General features: G+C 36.9%; 1 protein-coding gene across 1 annotated transcript; it reads right to left on the minus strand.

The window, feature by feature from the left end:
- Positions 1-9,478: 9,478 nt before the first annotated feature.
- On the minus strand, positions 9,479-18,751 carry RpL40 (ribosomal protein L40). The gene is made up of 3 exons (XM_069819247.1): positions 18,642-18,751; positions 18,219-18,418; positions 9,479-9,816 (listed from the first exon to the last, which is right to left on the minus strand). The coding sequence occupies exons 2-3, from the start codon at positions 18,406-18,408 to the stop codon at positions 9,620-9,622; spliced, it is 387 nt and encodes a 128-aa protein (XP_069675348.1). The 5' UTR covers positions 18,409-18,418; positions 18,642-18,751; the 3' UTR covers positions 9,479-9,619.
- Between the last annotated feature and the right edge of the window lie 537 nt (positions 18,752-19,288).

Below are 19,288 nucleotides of genomic sequence, written 5' to 3' on the forward strand. Positions count from 1 at the left end.
ACTTTGCGCTGTATTTTACAGAATGTTAACTTTAACCCTCATTACCCATTTTTTATTTACACCATTTCTGCTCTCAACGGCTCGTATTATAAAACGTCATGCACAGAATGTGGAGTAATTTCAATGATCCTTTGATTTTTCACGCCAATACGAAACTTTAAAATACAGGTTTCTCAAAACTTTAAATTTTATGTAGTTTCCATTTTGAACTAGTCCGTCGAACTGTAAAAGGAAATGGAATCTCTTTTGTTGTTTTTGAACTCCAAAATAAATAAAAAAAACTAACCTACTAAATAAAACTAAAGAATAAGTTCCATTTAAGGTAAATTGATTTCAATGTCAATTACAGAATGGAAATCTCATATAGCCTATAGGTCTGGTACGTGCATTTGTGGTAAAAGGTAAAGGTATCCCCGTAACATCCCATGAAGGCACTTGGGGGGGGGGGCATGGAGGTAGAGGTCCAGGCTTTACATGACCTCGGCACTAGAATGAGGTGGTGTGGTCGGCACCACGCTATGACCGCCTTTTACCCCCGGGAAAGACCCAGTACTCAATTTACAGGAGGCTGAGTGAACCTCGGGGCTGTTCTGAAAGTTTGGCGTAGGTTAGGAAAAATTACGATAAAACTGTCTTCAGATCTGTTGGCTAAAGCCCCGAATGAATGCTGAAATGTACAAATTTGGTAGCGCAGGATTTTGCTTTACTCTTTGCAACTTTTTAAATGTATCTATTATTTCCTTGGATACTGAACTGTTTTTATACTCTTCTTAAGCTTTCGTCCTTTATTCAGATTAAGGTCTTAGATAATTTTACCATTTCTTTACTAAGCTTATCGCTAGTACTTCCACAGAACTTCCTTTAGAACCTATTGTCTCCAAATTTCAAAACCTTCGATACTTACAAATTCATTCCAATTATTAGCATGAGTACATCTTCTTTATTTGAAATGGAAGAAATGTCACATTTTATTTGTAACAGGAAGTGGTGACGTCATTCAGTGATAAGATTGCCTACGTGCAGCTCACGACAGAACATTTTATTTTATTGGGTTATTTTACGACGCTGTATCAACATCTAGGTTATTTAGCGTCTGAATGATATGAAGGTGATAATGCCAGTGAAATGAGTCCGGGGTCTAGCACTGAAAATTACCCAGCATTTGCTCCTATTGGGTTGAGGGAAAACCCCGGAAAAAACCTCAACCAGGTAACTTGCCCCAACCAGGATTCGAACCCGGGTCACCTGGTTTCGCAGCCAGACGCGCTGACCGTTACTCCACAGGTGTGGACCAACAGGAACAGTTTGGTTGTGAGATAACTGCGCATGCGCGGACTTGGTTAATAATAACCCAAACTAACCAAACCTAACCTTCGTAAATGCAATATGTATAACCGGAGCATGAAGGGAACTTCTTGATTTGATCTGTATTTTGTGCACGCGAAAATAAATTCAGGTAAGAATCACGCTGACACTGAATGAGAGGTCCGCGCATGTGCTGTAGCCAAACTGTTCCTACCGTGAGCCCCTCCCGATTACAACGCATCTGCAGTAATATTGCTGTAGGACTATGTAATAGGAGGCAGTGGCGTAATATACTGAACAAAGTATAGTACCAGTCCATCTCATATCAGGGGAAAAGACAGGATGGAAAGGGACTTAGGGTCATTTTGAGAGATGAATCAAAGCAATGAGTTAAACGTAAGTCTAACATCATTGTGGTCTTTTGTAAACAGATTTTGAGGAAAGTAGCATTTTAGTTGAATTTTGGAATGTGTAGTTATTCCAGTCCAGGGTAACAGAGAGGGTTTGGAATTGAATTGAACGGGTTACATCAGCTGCTTGTCTATGCGGATGACGTGAATATGTTAGGAGAAAATCCACAAACGATTAGGAAAAATAGGGAATTTTACTTGAAGCAAGTAAAGAGATAGGTTTGGAAGTAAATCCCGAAAAGACAAAGTATATGATTATGTCTCGTGACGAGAATATTGTACGAAATAGAAATATAAAAATTGGAAATTTATCTTTTGAAGAGGTTGAAAAATTCAAATACCTAGGAGCAACAGTAACAAATATAAATGATACTCGGGAGGAAATTAAACACAGAATAAATATGGGAAATGCCTGTTATTATTCGGTTGAGAAGCTTGTATCATCCAGTCTGCTGTCAAAAAATCTGAAAGTTAGAATTTATAAAACAGTTATATTACCGGTTGTTCTCTACGGTTGTGAAACTTGGACTCTCACTTTGAGAAAGGAACATAGGTTAAGGGTGTTTGAGAATAAGGTGCTTAGGAAAATATTTGTGGCTAAGAGGGATGAAGTTACAGGAGAATTGAGAAAGTTACACAACACAGAACTGCACGCATTGTATTCTTCATCGGACATAATTAGGAACATTAAATCCAGACATTTGAGATGGGCAGGGCATGTAGCACATATGGGCGAATCCAGAAATGCATATAGAGTGTTAGTTGGGAGGCCGGAGGGAAAAAGACCTTTGGGGAGGCCGAGACGTAGATGGGAAGATAATATTAAAATGGATTTGAGGGAGGTGGGATATGATGATAGAGACTGGATTAATCTTGCTCAGGATAGTAGGCTTGTGTGAGGGCGGCAATGAACCTTTGGGTTTCTTAAAAACCAGTAAGTAGTTATTCCAGGAAAATGGGAAATGTTGGAGGCTTTTGTAGAGCAAATACCAACAAATTTGGCCTTTATATGTTTATTGTGTAACATTGACGATTTGGAAGTAACTTCATTGAAGATCAGTAACGAAGTGTGTGATGGAAGACGTTGCAGCCGAGTTGCGCTCGGGCGTGGTTCGATACCTGCTTGGGTTTTTTCCAAGGTTTTCCCCAACCACAGAGCGAATGCCCGATAATCTACGGCGAATCCTTGGCCTCAACTCACTGTTACCGATTCCATCGATGCTACATAACCCAGCAGTTGATACAGCATAGCTAAATAAGTAAAAAAAAAAGACATGGCAACCATGCATCCAGTCACAGTACAAGAAAATCGGAAACGTGGAGAAGGAAATGTTACTCTGTGATGCTTTATATTACTGAACCTTTCGTAGTTACATACCCATAATTTTCAGACTCAACAGCTACTGTTACGAAAACACGTGTAGGAATGCTGACATCTATACCCTTTTATTTGTACGGATATCTCACGAATGACCACAATGATAGACTTTCATGCTTAACTCCCTGCATTTATCTAGCCCTCAACATATTTAGTCTCTTTCCATCTGGTATACCAAGTAGTGAATGGGAACCCACAGGGTGCGAATTAACGGGGGAGAGATTGGGGGGGAGGGATTCCCCCGCTGTTGGAAAGTTATCCCCCTTTCATAAATTCATATTAACATCCCTGCCAGGGATAACTTCTATCCCCCTCTCACAAAATATAATTTTATTGTTTTAATACGAGTATACTTTATAATGTATAAAGCAAAGAAAATAATATTGATGTATTATCATCACGGTAAGCTGACAATAACTTAGGAATTACACATCTTATCTTAAGCCTGCTCATGGATATAATTATTATTATGATCAAGATGCAAGACAAGCAACTCAGTGCGACCAAGCGTTGAGCTGTATCGACTGAGGATAATAATAATTTTATATATGATATTCTCAATCTAGGATTCTATCCCCACCTCCTCATCAGGAATCTTAATTCGAACCCTGGGAACATATATCATAGAGATTTCAATGCTAACATTTATACCGGGCTTTCATTTAAAATATCTGAGCGTAAATAACTATTTCAATCATTTAATTTCATCATTGATGTACTATTCATTTCAATAAATAAGTAACGACTTCAATATGTTAGCATTAGACAGTATAAATTGTTGGTGTTGTTACCTGATTGATTAGTTTCGATGTTGTTTGCATCATCTTCTGAATCCTAGTGAATCTCAGCGCTATCTTCTTGTTTCTTCTTGAGGTGGGTGTGTTCATGATTGTATCGAAAAGGGTGTATGTTTTGAAATTCGAGGATGTGTTGTAGGTGTGTTTTTGTGTGTCTGTAAATTTCGTATTGTTCTAGAGCAGTGATGTCGACTGATGCCCACAGGAGCAAGCGCGCGCTTTAGAGCCCAGGAGAGCCTGAGCGCTTTACATCAGAAAGGAAAGAGACAGATGAAAGAGGTGGTATATGCCGCTTGGTCGAGCTATATTCAGGGATGGCCAGCACTGATTCAATAGATAAAGGGAAGAGAACTTATTAAAATTGTATCCATGTTTATTTTTAGATTTGTCTGAGAAGTATAATTGCATTATAAGAATGTAAGTTTTAATTTTAATGCTCATTTTTCACAAGTTTGCTTTTTTTAATTCAAGAAAAGTGAAATTTTCAGATATAGGCCTATTTATTTAGTAGTCTTACAGGTAGTGAATAATGTTCTTGTAAATCTAATATACCGTAAATACGTATTACTGAAGATAGTGTATTACAAATTTTGAAAATATTCGCAAGGAAAATGTTTGTAAGGAAATGAATTAAAAAGCAACAACTGTTACATCATAAGCAAAAGATATGTGCCCATGTGTTGTAAAAATTACAGCTCTATAGCTTCAGCAGATTTCGAGAAAATAATTTAATATTCTGATGATAGGAAGTTGCTCACCAAAATCACCTTAAAAGCATAATGCGATAAGAGTTTTGTTATGGAATATTAGTTACACTTGAAACATATACAGTACCTAGGTAACTTTGCTTTGTATTGTAATATTGTTTGTGCAAGATCGTGCATATTTGCTTGGTTTCCACACAAAACCAACCCGCGGTAAGTCTAAAATTCCACATTCAGTATTCCCAACCGAACACACATAACAATTTCCCTCTTCTTACCGCTTAAGTGACATATTCATTTTACTGCTTTAGGCTTTTAACATATTATTTTTAGAGACGTTCAATATAGTAATAATTATAAATTGGAAACTTGCCACTGCAATTTCACCTAAATTGCACTGTTAATTATTGTTTTTAAATATTTTCAAAAATTAAGTAAACTCTACAAATCCACTAAAGTTACTGCATTTCGTGATGAATGTAACATTAAGGAAGCCGTTTGTTTTAAGTTCGCATTTATAGACTGGGGGAAAAAAAAGACAGACGTATATCAAGGCCTGCTGGAGTATAGTAAACACAGAAAACATTTTAAAGCAACAATGTTGAAGATAGATATTTTTGTTTTCCAAAATTGCCGTCATTGAACAGAAACCATGATGGAGATTTCATTGCAACTAATTAGAAATTCCTCTTTCAGGTATGTAATAAACGATCTTCGCACAAAATAATGTACGATACACGAGCAGTAAGTTTTCTTTCAATTCTCGGAAATTAAAAAGCTCAACTACATTTCGCTTTTTTCAAACTTTTCCTCTAACATGAAAACTTCAACATACCGCTCTTGTAACACATATTACTATTTGATTAGTTCATTGATTACTTTTATAAGGCTAGAGATACCATCAATATCAATTTCAACTTACTATGTCATACTCAATCTCTTACTTTGGGCTATCATTTTCTTTATGAATAATGTGTTTCATCCATTTAGTACAGTATAGTTGTACTACTATGGAATATATGTGAATATTCCTTCATAACTCTTTATTATGTTATTAACATTTAAAACACAACTGCAATATTAATTGGTGTTAGTACTTTTGTTTTAAAGACAATATAGAGAATATCAAACAGAAATAAGCCATATAAAAATAATGACATAAAATTTCACGTTCCATTTGAAGTTTGTTCACCACTGTTTTCTTAATCCAACAGGCTGCTTATTCCTCCTTCAATATCCAGCGCTTGATGCCTACGCATGACGTCAAGGTCAGAAAAATGTGCTTGCTTTGACATCACTGTTCTAGAGTATAGAGTTTCTGGTTGAATGTTCATGATTACGGAAACATGCTTTAATTTTTAGGAACTTGTAGTGCAAAGAATTTCTGAGAAAAATATTTCCTAAACTATTCTAGGTAGGCTATGTTTTTAACTGAATAACTATGATATCTTTATTGTGTTAACATTTACAGTTTACCTGGATGACTAGTTTAGAAGTGGTATCCTTCATTGTCCGAAACCTAGTGAAGAGCCCGCGCTGCCTTCTGGTTTCCTGTTGTCGTGAGGTGTGTTCATGATGTGTCGAAAAGGGTGTGTGTTTGAAATTGAATTGAGTGTTCAGGATGTGATGTGGGTGTGTTTTTTGTATGTTTATAAATTTCATATTGTTCTAGAGTGTTACGTTTCTTGTTTTTTGGTTGGATGTGTAGTATTTTCATGTCAGTGTCTATGTTGCTGTAGTTGTGATTGGAGTTTGTGATGTGTTCTGCGTAGGTTGAATTGTTGTGTGGTTTGGTTATGGTTGTGATATGTTCCTTGTAACATGTTTGAAATGTTCTTCCAGTCTGTCCACTGTAGAAGTTATTACAACTTTCACATGATAATTTGTACAGCAGTGGCAAAAAAAAAAAAAACGGACCGACCCTCGTAGCTGATTTCAGAGCCTTATTCACTCCAGAGCACAATAGACTGGGAACTAAGACTTTTGTAGTTCGAATCCTGCATGGGAAGGAATTTTTTTTTGTTCCTTATTCAAATTTATTCCCAATACTTAATGATTGCTGGTAAAATTCATGTTCTGGGAATAATAAGTTAATTAAGTAGTAAAATATCGATGCGCGATTTTAAAACTCAAAGAAATGTCTAGGAAATCCAATTTATTGAAAGAAAAACACCAAGTGATTAAAGAGTGCAGAAAGAGAGCAATAAACTTCAGTGCATAACTTCCAGCATTTAAGGTTTTCAGGCCTAGGAATACAGTAAGGTTGCAAGATTTTTTCACAATTTTCGGGGAGACATAAATTTTTAACATTTTTTGTTAAGATTGTCATTCACTTATATTGATTTTACACAATTTAAAGAATTAAACTACTGATACTCCTTCTATTACATACTAAACTATTGTCGTTTCTTCAGAAGAGTGGATTTTTTAAGCATGTCTTCTCTAGATCCTATTTTTCAGAAAATTTCTGACATGAAAATTTTTAAATTACAGTTTATTTAATGACACTCGCAACTGCAGAGGTTATATCAGCGTCGCCAGTGTGCCATAATTTTGTCCCACAGGAGTTCTTTTACATTTCAGTAAATTTACTGACATGACCCGGTCGCATTTAAACACACTCAAATGCAATCGACCTGGGCCAGGATCGAACCTGAAACCTCGAGCACAAAGGCCAGTGCTATACCAACTACGCTACCGAGGCAGACTTCTGACAGATGATGATGAACAGTTTCTAAACTCATTTTGTATTTTTGGGATGTCCGTCCACATCACGTTCATTGAAGAAACTCTCTCAACTGAACCGTTACTTCCAGGACACACATAGTTCCACTTCAGGAATTGTGCACAAGAAATCATTTCTCAGAAAAAAAAAATAAAGAAATTCCACTCAATTTTGAGCAAAATGTAGCATTTTCTTCATTTCACTTTGTCATTTTCTTTTGTCACATAGTCTATGTCTTCAAGCAAGAAATTTCATCAAATAAATTTTCTTAATCCAGGTCAAGTCCATCTATGTTTGAAGAAAAATAATAGACTGACTGTCTCTTCGAACTTTTTTCTTCATAGAAAAGGTCTCAGCAATATAAGTACACTTCATAGATATCTTATCTTGTGAATGAATAATCAAGGCACTAGGATATTCCAACAGCATTTTCATAAAATTCATGGATAGACAGTGAGAATCCTGTTATGAAATAACAGCCACTTCTTCTAAAGATGCCCGAATGTTGCTTAATTGATGGTGGAATAAATTTAGCTTCTTTCCTGGAGTTTGGTTTTCTATAAACTTTGATTAACGATTTACAATGAAAATTAAACATAACGTAAGCATTAACTTAAGAATATAAACATTACGGTAAAATCAAGAAGTCATACCATCATTCACGATGGGGACATAAACATAACAGCAAACATACTTGGTAACCATGGAAACATAACAACGACGCCATTTCCTCATATTCTGTCGTATACTTCAGCGCTCCACGATTGTGTTCTGTTTGCAAATCACGTAAGCATAAGCATGAAAGTTTGGAGTTTGCAAACTTTCATGTTAACATCTTACGGTAATGTTTATATCAATGCTTATATGAATCATTGTGAAGGATCCCATTTGGTAGCCTGGGCGCAAACTTCTCTGTTTATTTTACGGTTACATTTAATTTTCATTGTGAATGGGCCTTAAGACTTGACTACAGTTACGTCCTCACCTTCAGTTTTGATTATGACATCGTGAAAAAGTGGCAAAATTGCATTAGCAAATTTTATCAAGCAATGTGCAAGGTTTATTGAACTACAGGGTTTCTACACCAAAATGCTCTATTTTAATTTTGCTCTCAATACCAAAGAAATAAACATACAGAAATTTTATTCACAAATATAAATCAATCAATCAATCAATCTTCTTAATGTATCAAGCTGTTTGCTGACAACATAAAGTCCACTATAGTCTATTCAGTTGTTTTTCACGATAAATGAGGGGTATTTTGATCAGTGTTCATTATAGATGCCTGTTGCTAGTAGCCAGAGTTGTGGTCTAGTCAATATATACTGCAGGGCTGTGTCTTCTGCAACTGGTACTGACGATTTTAATTTACTTCTTTTGTGGTTTATGGATGGACAATATAGAAGAATGTGTTCCAGATCTTCATCATGATTATTACACCACAGACAAGTAGGATTATCAGAAATGTAAAATCGGTGTAGGTACAATTGAGTGACAATGTGACCCGTTCTGGCTCTTTTTAAAAATGTTTGAACATGTCTGGGCAAGTTCTTGTACATTTCCAGGAAGTTATTCACAAATGTAAGTCATATGAGGTATTAAATTTGTAACAAAAAAAAATACTACCACGTTAGCCCCTGCGTTGACACAAAGGATATCTAGGGATGGCACCAATGACTTCCACAATCCGGACACAGAGGAACATGATCAGAGAAGACTCACAAGAACGACCTACCTGGACATGCTGCAGCTGTAAGTCTTTCCCCAGGTTGTAGTTTTAACAAGATGGTGCTCCACCCCACTGGTCGCTGGATGTGCGGAGTGCAATCCCAGTGCGTTGGATAGGACGAGATGGACCCCTGAATTGGACTCCATGTTCTCCTGACTTCAGGCTGCTGGATTTTTTTTTTGGTGCTAACGAAGGACAGAGTGTACACCACTAAAGTGCAGGACCTTCGAGACCCCATGCCCGGATTGTGGAAGTCATTGGACCATCTCTCCGAGCTTGTTGGAGAGGACCTGGACGGAAATCAAATACAGACTAGATATCCATCGTGCCACCAAAGGGGCTCACATGGAAATAATTCTGAACCATCTGTACAGGAATTTTTCTGCAAAAGGTGAAGGAATGGATAATGTGAAGAATAGAAGAAATAGTATAAGGAACCAACTCAATAATTTTAATTAATTTGAACAGTACATGAAACCTTCCAATGCAAAATCAATTTCAATAGAATTTTCTGTATTTCGTTATGAGCAAATGTACTGTTTTTCCTCCTCTTTCTCTTCCAATTGATCGTCTACTTCAACTTCTTCTTGGGGCGGATGTTGTTTGTGTGTCCACATTTCTTCTTGCGGCAATTTGTAGCCCTTGGATGGAGTCGGGCGTAACACTTGCGGCAGATCATCTTGTCACAGTTGTATTTCTGAGCCAAAATACGGAGGGTTGGCTCGATCACACCTCCACGGAGACGAAGAACCAAGTGGAGAGTGGACTCTGTTGAAACAAAAAATCAAATTAAATCCATCTATAGATTACACCACACTTCAAACTTACAAATAATACACATATCATATTAAATTTTCTTTCCAGATGTATCAACAGTCTTGTGACAAGTTAGTATAGTCGGACCATCGGATCTGTGCCCCTGTAAGATATGTGAACTGAACCCTAATTCCTTCTCAGCCTCGGTACTTCATTTCTCTCCCTGCATTCCTATCTCTCTCCGTTTCTGTCCCCCACTACTCACAATTTTGGCCTTCTTGCGGGACAGTTTACAATATTTGCACTTGCAGTCCAGTGTTGTCAACTCAACATGAATACTGTAGCACGGAGTGACGAAAGAAATATTATTAAGCAAGTACGTAATAGCATTTTGCGATAAAGAGAAACAAACAGGTCAATATCTGTTTCCTATAAATAAGGCAATGAAACGAACAGCTGCGATCACAGGTGAGGCTTATTTTATTTCAATTGATTATGTATTAAAATTACTTAACTAATACTAATAATACAACATTTTATGTAATTTATATAGACAGGTCAGAACTCCTAATAAAGAAAATCAGGTGAGAGGGAGTCTGTGCAGGAAATGGAAAGCTAGAATCACCAGAGAAGAACAGACCAAGGGAACTTTTAATTATTGTAGATGATATGAACCGATGTATTTTAAGAAGAAAGATACAAGAATTGTATACTGTTCAGAAAGAAGTTTCAACATTGAAGAAATTACTGAAGCTTGCGAGAGAAGTAATAATTTCCAAGGTTGGAGAGAAAAACTACGGGAAGTGATTTGAGACATGGGATTTAGTTTAAAAATGTAGAAATACAAGATGTATTTTGATTGAAAGGAATAATATTGTAGCATGTAGGACCAGTTATTTATGACACCATTTGACGGAAGTTTGGCAACATCCTTATTTGGCAAGGTTCGTGGCCTGCTGTTTGACGTGGTGGGAGGAAAGCTGGTGGAATGGAGTGTGAGTACAGGCGTTAACTTTTCCAAGAACGACAACAGCGCTGAAGGGGCACAGATCCGATGGTCCGACAATATCAAATGTATGAATATAAATGGTGAAAATACAGAGTGGATGAAAACCTATGCACCAAAATGAAACTGGTAATACATCATGAGGAGAGATTTGAAAAACCTAAATAAGTTTTTCTCTAACATTCACCACTTAGAGGAAATCGTTGTTTCTATGAAGCATTTCGCAATATCACGGCTGCTGCAATAACTCTAACAAGCACGGCCTGCACTCCTTACCTTCCTCTCCCCCTCTGCTGTAATCGGTCTCGGTGACATGAACCAGTGCACTGCGTTGCAAGATTTATTTTAACGATTTTCGCAATTATTCAATTTAAATTCATGGCTACACTGTTTAATTTGCAAAAAAAAGATTCAAGACATTAACTGTTTAGATTATTTTTTATCTGCTCGTCATTTCTCTCTGGGCATTACCACAATACGTGCTGCAAACATTGTGCAAAGACTATTTTTTCCTGCTTAACAGTGCTTCATCGAAGGGAAAGTGTAAAAAAAGTTTTGTTATATTTAACATGTAGAATCACCTCTTAAATTTTGGTGCATTGATCCCCTTCCACACTGTACAAAAGTTATTTTGACGTAGAATAGGCCTACGACTTTCCTTGCACTGAGTATGGATACTCGTACTTACTTACTGGCTTTTAAGGAACCCGGAGGTTCATTGCCACCCTCACATAAGCCCGCCATTTGTCCCTATCCTGAGCAAGATTAATCCAGTCTCTATCATAATATCCCACCTCCCTAAAATCCATTTTAATATTATCTTCCCAGCTACGTCTCAGCCTCCCTAAAGGCCTTTTTCCCCTCTGGCCTTCCAACTAACACTCTATATGCATTTCTGGATTCGCCCACACCTGCTACATGTCCTGCCCATCTCAAACGTCTGGATTTAATGTTCCTAATTATGTCAGGTGAAGAATACAATGCGTGGTGAAACAAAAAAAAAAGGCAGATTTTTAAATGCTTACTGTAACAACACTATAAGCCACAACCAAATGCAACTATTATTAGTAGTTAGACCATGAACCACTGTAACTTGTGTGACAACACCCAATGACATCACCTCCCCTTGCTACTGGCGTGAGGGTGCTGAAGTTAGGTATAAAATTAGTTGTGCCATGAAGCAGCTTCTCTCAATAATAACCCAGTATCAGGAATAGCAATCTGCGAATGAGGGAGGCGACAATGTAGGTCTCTGACAGTGTTACTGTCCCTTACAACTTATATTGTCCATATACCAAAATGTCCATGAGGACAAAATTTACATGAAGACAAAATGTCCATGAGATCAAAATGTCCATACACAAAATATCCATGGGATCAAAATGTCCATACACAAAATGTCCATGAGATCACAATGTTCATAACACTAAATGAGAAAAAATGTGAAAAGGATAGTATTTCCTTTCTTATTACCTACATTTGCCAAAACTGAACTACTGCTCGGGTCTATAATGACTATAGGATGTTGGTAGTGTGTTTATGAGAATATATGTTGGCTAGATTGGAGAAAGGGGTGATGTCATGTGGTCGACATATGTGAGAAGGTTAGTGGGTTAGTTGAGGTGATATCTCAGTGACATGAGGTAGACGTATGTGAGAAGGTTAATGGGCTAGTTGAGGTGATATCTCAGTGAGTTTTATTTACTCATCGTGTTGGTTTACATCGGCCATGTTGTGACGTCAGAATAGTTTGTCAAACTTGACGAAAATTAAGCGATATCCTATAATAAAAGAATCCCAAACTTTTTCCATAGTTCCTCACAATTTGCAGTATTTGCCTTTGATTTGTGATGTATGTTTTATTTAGAGGTTCCCTAATTTGTGTGTGTCCAACTCTTACTTGGATGATTTGCGTCCAAACTTGGTTTTCTTTATTCTTTAAGCATTGTAGAAGCCTCCAAATTGAAGATTGCTGCCGGTAATCATAGAAGCATTACAAATTTTTCTTTCACTATACCTCCAGTAAATTTTTGTTCTACCTCTGTTGTAGTCGTGATGGTGGTACAAGTATCCATGATAACGTAGGAAAGGCTTGCCCTTTTGTGAATTCAAGATTTCAGCTTGTCTATCCATTGCACTTGACAATTTTACATAGGTTACTATAACTACCAAGAACAATGGATTTCAGCTGGTCTATCCAGCGAATAGGGATTATAAAGAATGGACACTGAGCAAATTTTCTTGTGTTTTGTTTCTCTGTGCACCGGCGTTTAGTTCCACTTTCAAGCGCTAGAGGTTAGTGTAATCGAGCATATGCTAAGATAATAATTGAGTATAGAGTTGAGACATAGGATCCAAACATTGCCTACCTTATTGCATAATCCAGTAACACTTTGCTTCAAATAAATTCAAGTTAACAGCTTTTCCTTATTTCTCAATGACAAACTAGTAGTAATAATAATTTTTTATATTTCACATATAATAAATTATATTATAAAATAATATAATCTAGGTATATGGTTTTACTTCTCATAAGAGTTTTGTTTTTCCATTTTCAGCGCTATCAAATCATTACATATCTTTATTGTTGTTGGGGTCAACGTCTCAACTCTCATTATAAAGGAACTCTAGAGTCTAGACATTACAGTTAATGACTGATTTATTATTTTATGGATCCAATTTATTTTATTTGAGTACATAATGTACCTAGATGTATTATATTTCCGCTGTGTCGACTGCTAGCTGGTGTGATGTCAGCGCCATCTCTAGGGAGAAAGCAGAATCTCACGCTTTAGCTGGCTTGAAGGTCATTGAAATCAGTCCAGCTACATCAAAGGTACCGATGCGAAGTGGCCATTCTTTATAATCCCTATTCGCTGGTCTATCCATTGCACTTGAAAATTTTACATAGGTTACTACAGTATTTAACTATCATGAACAATGGATATAGTGGACATTATAGGGTGTGGTGGACATTTTGACTCTGGACATCAGAGTGAAGTGGACATTATAGAACTATGGACATTTTGACTCTGGACAATTTAGCATGAACATTATTTCATGGCCATTTAGATGCATGGACATTCTAATCCTGGATTTTATGACTGGTAACCTTACTTTCACCCAAATGTTGTGTTATGCAAAGTACGTGTCGAATGCACATTTAATTTTGGCAGGTGTAGGTTTGTTGTAGGCGGGTTAAGGTACGGTCACACGTCGCTACTTTTGCAGCGCTGCAGTACAAAAAACTGCGCAACTCTCGTACTGCGACGTGTGAACAACGGTGCAACCCGAAAAGTAGCGGCTGCCGAACCTGCTGCCCGCTACTTTTCCATGCTGCGCGCAGCATTTTTTATATCGGTTTTTGCAACCAGTGTTACCACCCAAATGTGCCAATGATACTTTTATTGTTTGGATATATTTTAATGTTAAATGTGATGAAAATAAATTATTTGTAACAGTTATTAAATACACAACACAGTCTGAGCATAATTGCTGACGATATAATTAATTTTTTTAATTTTCCATAGCGTAGTTCCAAATAGGAGGGTTGCCAACATTAAGTAAATATATTGTTCGTTATCATTTAAGTACATAGGCGTTTTTAAAAGCTTTATAGTAAAAAAATGCCAATTTCTGAATACTAGGTACAACAGAAAAGCAAATAATAGATAAGGAAGCTTTCGCATGAGTTTCTTAATAATGTGAACATAACCACAAAATGTATATTGAGAAGCATGACTGCGGCTGCAAAAGTAGCGCCTTGTGTGTGAACAGACTCGCAACTTCCAGTTGCAACTTTTGCAGCACTCGGGTTGCGCAGCACGAAAAGTAGCGTGCAGCACGCTACTTTTGGCTTACATGTGAACACGACATGCAACTTTTGCAGCTGCAGTACAAAAGTTGCGCTGCAAAAGTAGCGATGTGTGACCATACCTTTAGAGTGTGAGCACCTGGGTGGGGGAGTAGAGAGAGACAGCATATAGTATACAGAGAGAGTAGCTGTCATGTGGGGAGAAACAGTGAGAGTGGGGATATGTTCCCCTACCACTGTTCTGTTCTTTCAGAACCAGCTCAGATTCCTACACCCTACATTTCCCATGCTTCCCGACACAGAGTCGGGTGGTGGGGATACTGGGCAGAGCTCAGAAGCATAAAATGTTATTCTCCTGGTGACTTAGATTCCAGACAGCCTTAAACTGAACCAGTTCCTATTATCTTGTCAGTACATAAGTATAAAATCCTGAAACATAGCCTATTTACACCACTGTTTACTAAATACGGGATAGCACTAGGCTTAAAAGTGAAAAGTAAAAACAATAAATAAATAAAACTATGGAGATTGACTATTAGGCGGATTTTTAAATAAGGACTCTTGATTATAGGGTAATTTTATAAGGCGAAAACAGTGTTTTGCATTTTATTTGTCGGAAATGACTGGAACATGCTTTTTATGTTTTTTTATATTATTAATTTATTACGATTTATACAGTTAATTTGGCGGGCTTTGTGATTGGTGGCTTGGTTTGAGTGGAGGTTGTTCTGATTGGCTGCTGGGTGGGGAGTTCAATTGGTCAATCGACTGCAGTACTAAATGATGTGACTTTTGTGTCGACTTTGAAGTGGATCGTGTCTTGTGCATGGGATGTAGAACACGTGAGGTAGAGTTTATTAGATTGAGAGAGAAAGAATTGCGTGAGTTCTTAATTAAACATGGTAGTTGTGTATGTGTGTGGCAATTGTGGAGATAATTTTGGAAGCAGATTGGAAGAGGAAATGTTTTAGGTGTTAAAGAAGGGTTAGTGGTTTGAATGGGGAGTTGTGATTGTGATTGCTTGCTGGGTGGTGTAGTTCGATTGATCGATCGATTGCAGTATTCGAGGCTTTGTCTTTTGGTTTTTTTTATTTGGATCTTGGATGGTAGTCTGATGCAGCTGCAGCATGGTTGTACACTTAGTGGCAAAAAGAATGGGCTGGCCGACAATTTCTAAGTTACAGAGACATAACATTGTGCATGCTCGTCTCGTCAAAGCTGTAGTTCACTAGGTAACACATAATTAAACCATTTAAATTTAATGTATTTTGTTTAAGAGTCTAATATATGTAATAAAATCGAATGGCAGGTTGATTCTGGATACACCAGGGCCCTTGAATAGTGAGATAATAATAAAATTGATAAATACAAAATCAACCGGGGCGAATATGAACTGGAAAACCATGTATCATGCCGAACCGATATAAAAAGTCACAGTAGCTTAAGTCGTTAAAGCATTGGTCTATTGAACAAGTTGATAGTAGTAGCTCAAGGTTCGAATCTCCCCCAATCTTCCTTTTTTTAATTACAAATTTGCCATCATATGTGTCTCGCAAAGCTATAATTATGTGGCGATATCTCTTAGAATATTCCCAAACTCTAATAAATAATAAAGCTCCCTCTCTCTTTCAAGCAATACTGCTATCTGTTAATACAATGGAAAACGATATCCAGAAGGAACACTTTTCTTCCAGCAGGATAATCATCCAATACACACCGCCAACCGGATTCAAAGATGGTTTATGAGGAGGCGTGATGTCGACCCAGTCGACTGGCCTCCAAATTCACCAGATATGAATCCGATTCAAAATTTGTGGGCTGCAGTCAAAAGGATCCTATGCTCTATTTGGGCAGAACAACCACCCGTTCGGTCACCTGAGGAATTGTGGGACAGAGTTCTAGATGCGTGGGAGAAGATGGCCAAGAATTTATACCTGTTCCATAATCTTGTGGACTCCATGCCGCACAGAATGAGGGCAGTTGTTGACGCAGGTGGTTTGTGGACGAGATACTAGTCCCCACCACAGGCCTTATTTTGTTAATATATTAAAAAATTGTTTGTTTTTGTTAATTTAATTATTTATTTGTGTTTGATATGCGTCCGGTTTTTTAGGATGTGAAACAAGTATTTTTGTTTATACAGGCCAGGTCTCACCTATTAATAGCCCACAGGTGATGGGCAATAATATATTTACAAGGCAGGCATAACGAAGTTTGTTAACAAATGCCATTTCACATTTAAACTAATAAATTAAGTAAAAATTAAAATAAAAAATAATAATTTTACCGTACTGGGAGGCGAACTCACAACCTCTAGTACAGATGTCAGCCTTCTTACCACTGGGCTACACACTGCTTGTAAGGTTTACTACATTATAGACGGACGACTTTTAATGAAGAGACACCACAGCAATGCCTTGCACTGGGTTATGTTTACACGAGTGAACGGCGCGATAGAACTTAATTTTCTATCGACCAAGAGTCGGCCCATTCTTTTTGCCGCTAAGTGTACATCTTGTATATACGAAGGTTAGGTTTGGTTAGTTTAGGTTTTTATTAACCAAGTCGTACCAAGAATAATCATGGTTTGTTATCTGATAGTTGTGCGTGTGGGAATAGTGTGGATATTTTGAAAGCAGATTGGGAGACCCCTATATTCACCACTTCATGTCTAATTGGTAAGTTGCAGAGTTTATTATATTCGCTGGTAATTATGGATTTTGGACTATTTTTTTCAGACTTCCATTTTAGCCTTATTTTACCGTCGTAAAAACTATAGAAATACTTTCAATTGTCGGAAATGGCATGTAATAACGTGTTCTTAGGTTTGGTTAGTTTAGGCTGTGGTTCATTTCCGTCAAATGAAAATATTTCTATCGTTTTAGAAAATGGAAGTTTAGAAAAAATTGTCAATCTCCATAATTGGCCTACCTAAATAAATACCTACATACTGTGCTCCTAACCTTAAAATATTTTCATCCTTTGCTTATAAACGAATATCTTGGAAAAAAGTATTTAAAAGTAACTAGCCTATCTATTTTAACAGCGCCGGGGTTTTAACATATTTGGCACTAAATATTATACTGGTAGGCCTGACCATAGGAATTGTGTTACACTGTGTTTTACCCTCCACCGGCGTGTATTTCGGTAAATATTAAAGGTTAAGTTAAAAAAGAGGGATAAGCAATTTTGTTCCACTGAAGTAAACAAATGCCGAAGTAAAAAAGGAATTATGAAAGGATGTTTCATGTAAGAAAATCCTTCTTAAGAGCAAAACAAGCACCGAAAATAATAAACATGATGAATATCATCTGCAAATCAAAGTAAATTTATGTAAGGTTTGGTAAGATAAGTTAATGATAGGTCTGAGTAGCCCCACTGTCAGTGATAACGTTAGGAAAGTTTGATGGTCTGTTGATAACACGGCTACTTAATCTGTAACATTAAGGAGCTCGCACTTTTTTTTATTTTTGACCGTACACAAATTACCAACCTTAAAGTTATAGGTCTATATGCAACATGGTTAGGCCTACATAAACACAGTTTACGAATTCAGTCGAACTCTTTACTGCTTCTGACTATAATCCCACTCACCTTTCTGTATGTTATAATCAGATAAAGTGCGACCATCTTCCAACTGCTTTCCTGCAAAAATCAATCTCTGCTGATCAGGAGGGATGCCCTCTTTATCTTGAATCTTAGCCTTTACATTTTCGATAGTATCTGACGCCTCAACCTCAAGGGTTATCGTTTTACCCGTTAGGGTTTTAACGAAAATCTGCATTGTGAGTTATCTGAAAGAGAATGATTATTTTATTAAACATTAACGGATTTCGTTACCACGAGGCAATGGGAAATTGCACAACATAAGCTAACTAAATGTAAATTAATTCCAAATCATAACATATTAACAGTCTAACACTCTTTGTTAATAAGTTACATATCAATTACAATATCTCTAGCTAAATACACAGTCACAGCGAACTTTTATAAATAATTAAAGAAGATTACACTTACTACTCTCACAACGTGTGTAAGATGATTTCCGGAAAAGAAATTTCACCAGAGACATCTACCGGCAAGTTCACGTGCAGAGAGTATACACCGCACAGATTATAAACTTCCTGTTTCCAGGTTAACCATCTTCTCTGTAGAGCGCGGTAGTGAACATTAACTTGAATCGTCGTAATGAGATGATCTTATTGGTCACTTTTGAATGTTTAACCCTAGATCAAGGGTTTAACATACATTGTATTATATCAACAGAAATATCTGAAGACAGACTCCTCACGGTATCTAGTATCTACAATGCCGAATTAGGCTATCGGCTGAAAATTTGTACTTTGATCATATTTTCAGATGGTGAGAGCCCACCACAAATTAGATGATGGAATTATTTGTAGGATTGAAATTTCCATACATAATTTCACATTGTTCTCCAGAGTTAAAAAACAGTACCGATATACCGGTAACAATGAGTTCATCTCTTCTGTATTGTGTTCGCTACGTTTGAATCATACCAAAGATAAAAAATGAGACAGAGAAAGAAAAAAAATTGATTAAAAAATTCGAGGATTATTGAAATTGCTCCAAATTCTGTTAATGATGTTTCTTATATACTGTAAGTTCCAATTAAAATTATGTTAGTTGGATTTTTCACTGCA

This window comes from Periplaneta americana, chromosome 2, assembly GCF_040183065.1.
Source record: "Periplaneta americana isolate PAMFEO1 chromosome 2, P.americana_PAMFEO1_priV1, whole genome shotgun sequence".
In the NCBI taxonomy this organism is placed as follows: Eukaryota; Metazoa; Arthropoda; class Insecta; order Blattodea; family Blattidae; genus Periplaneta; species Periplaneta americana.

What these genes read in the sequence shown, in the direction of transcription:
- RpL40 (XM_069819247.1), bottom strand. Translation starts at nt 18,408, where the DNA reads ATGCAGATTTTCGTTAAAACCCTAACGGGTAAAACGATAACCCTTGAG. An exon ending in TGATTATAACATACAGAAAG is followed by an intron (nt 9,817 to 18,218) that starts GTGAGTGGGATT and finishes TTGTTTCAACAG; the next exon opens with AGTCCACTCTCCACTTGGTT.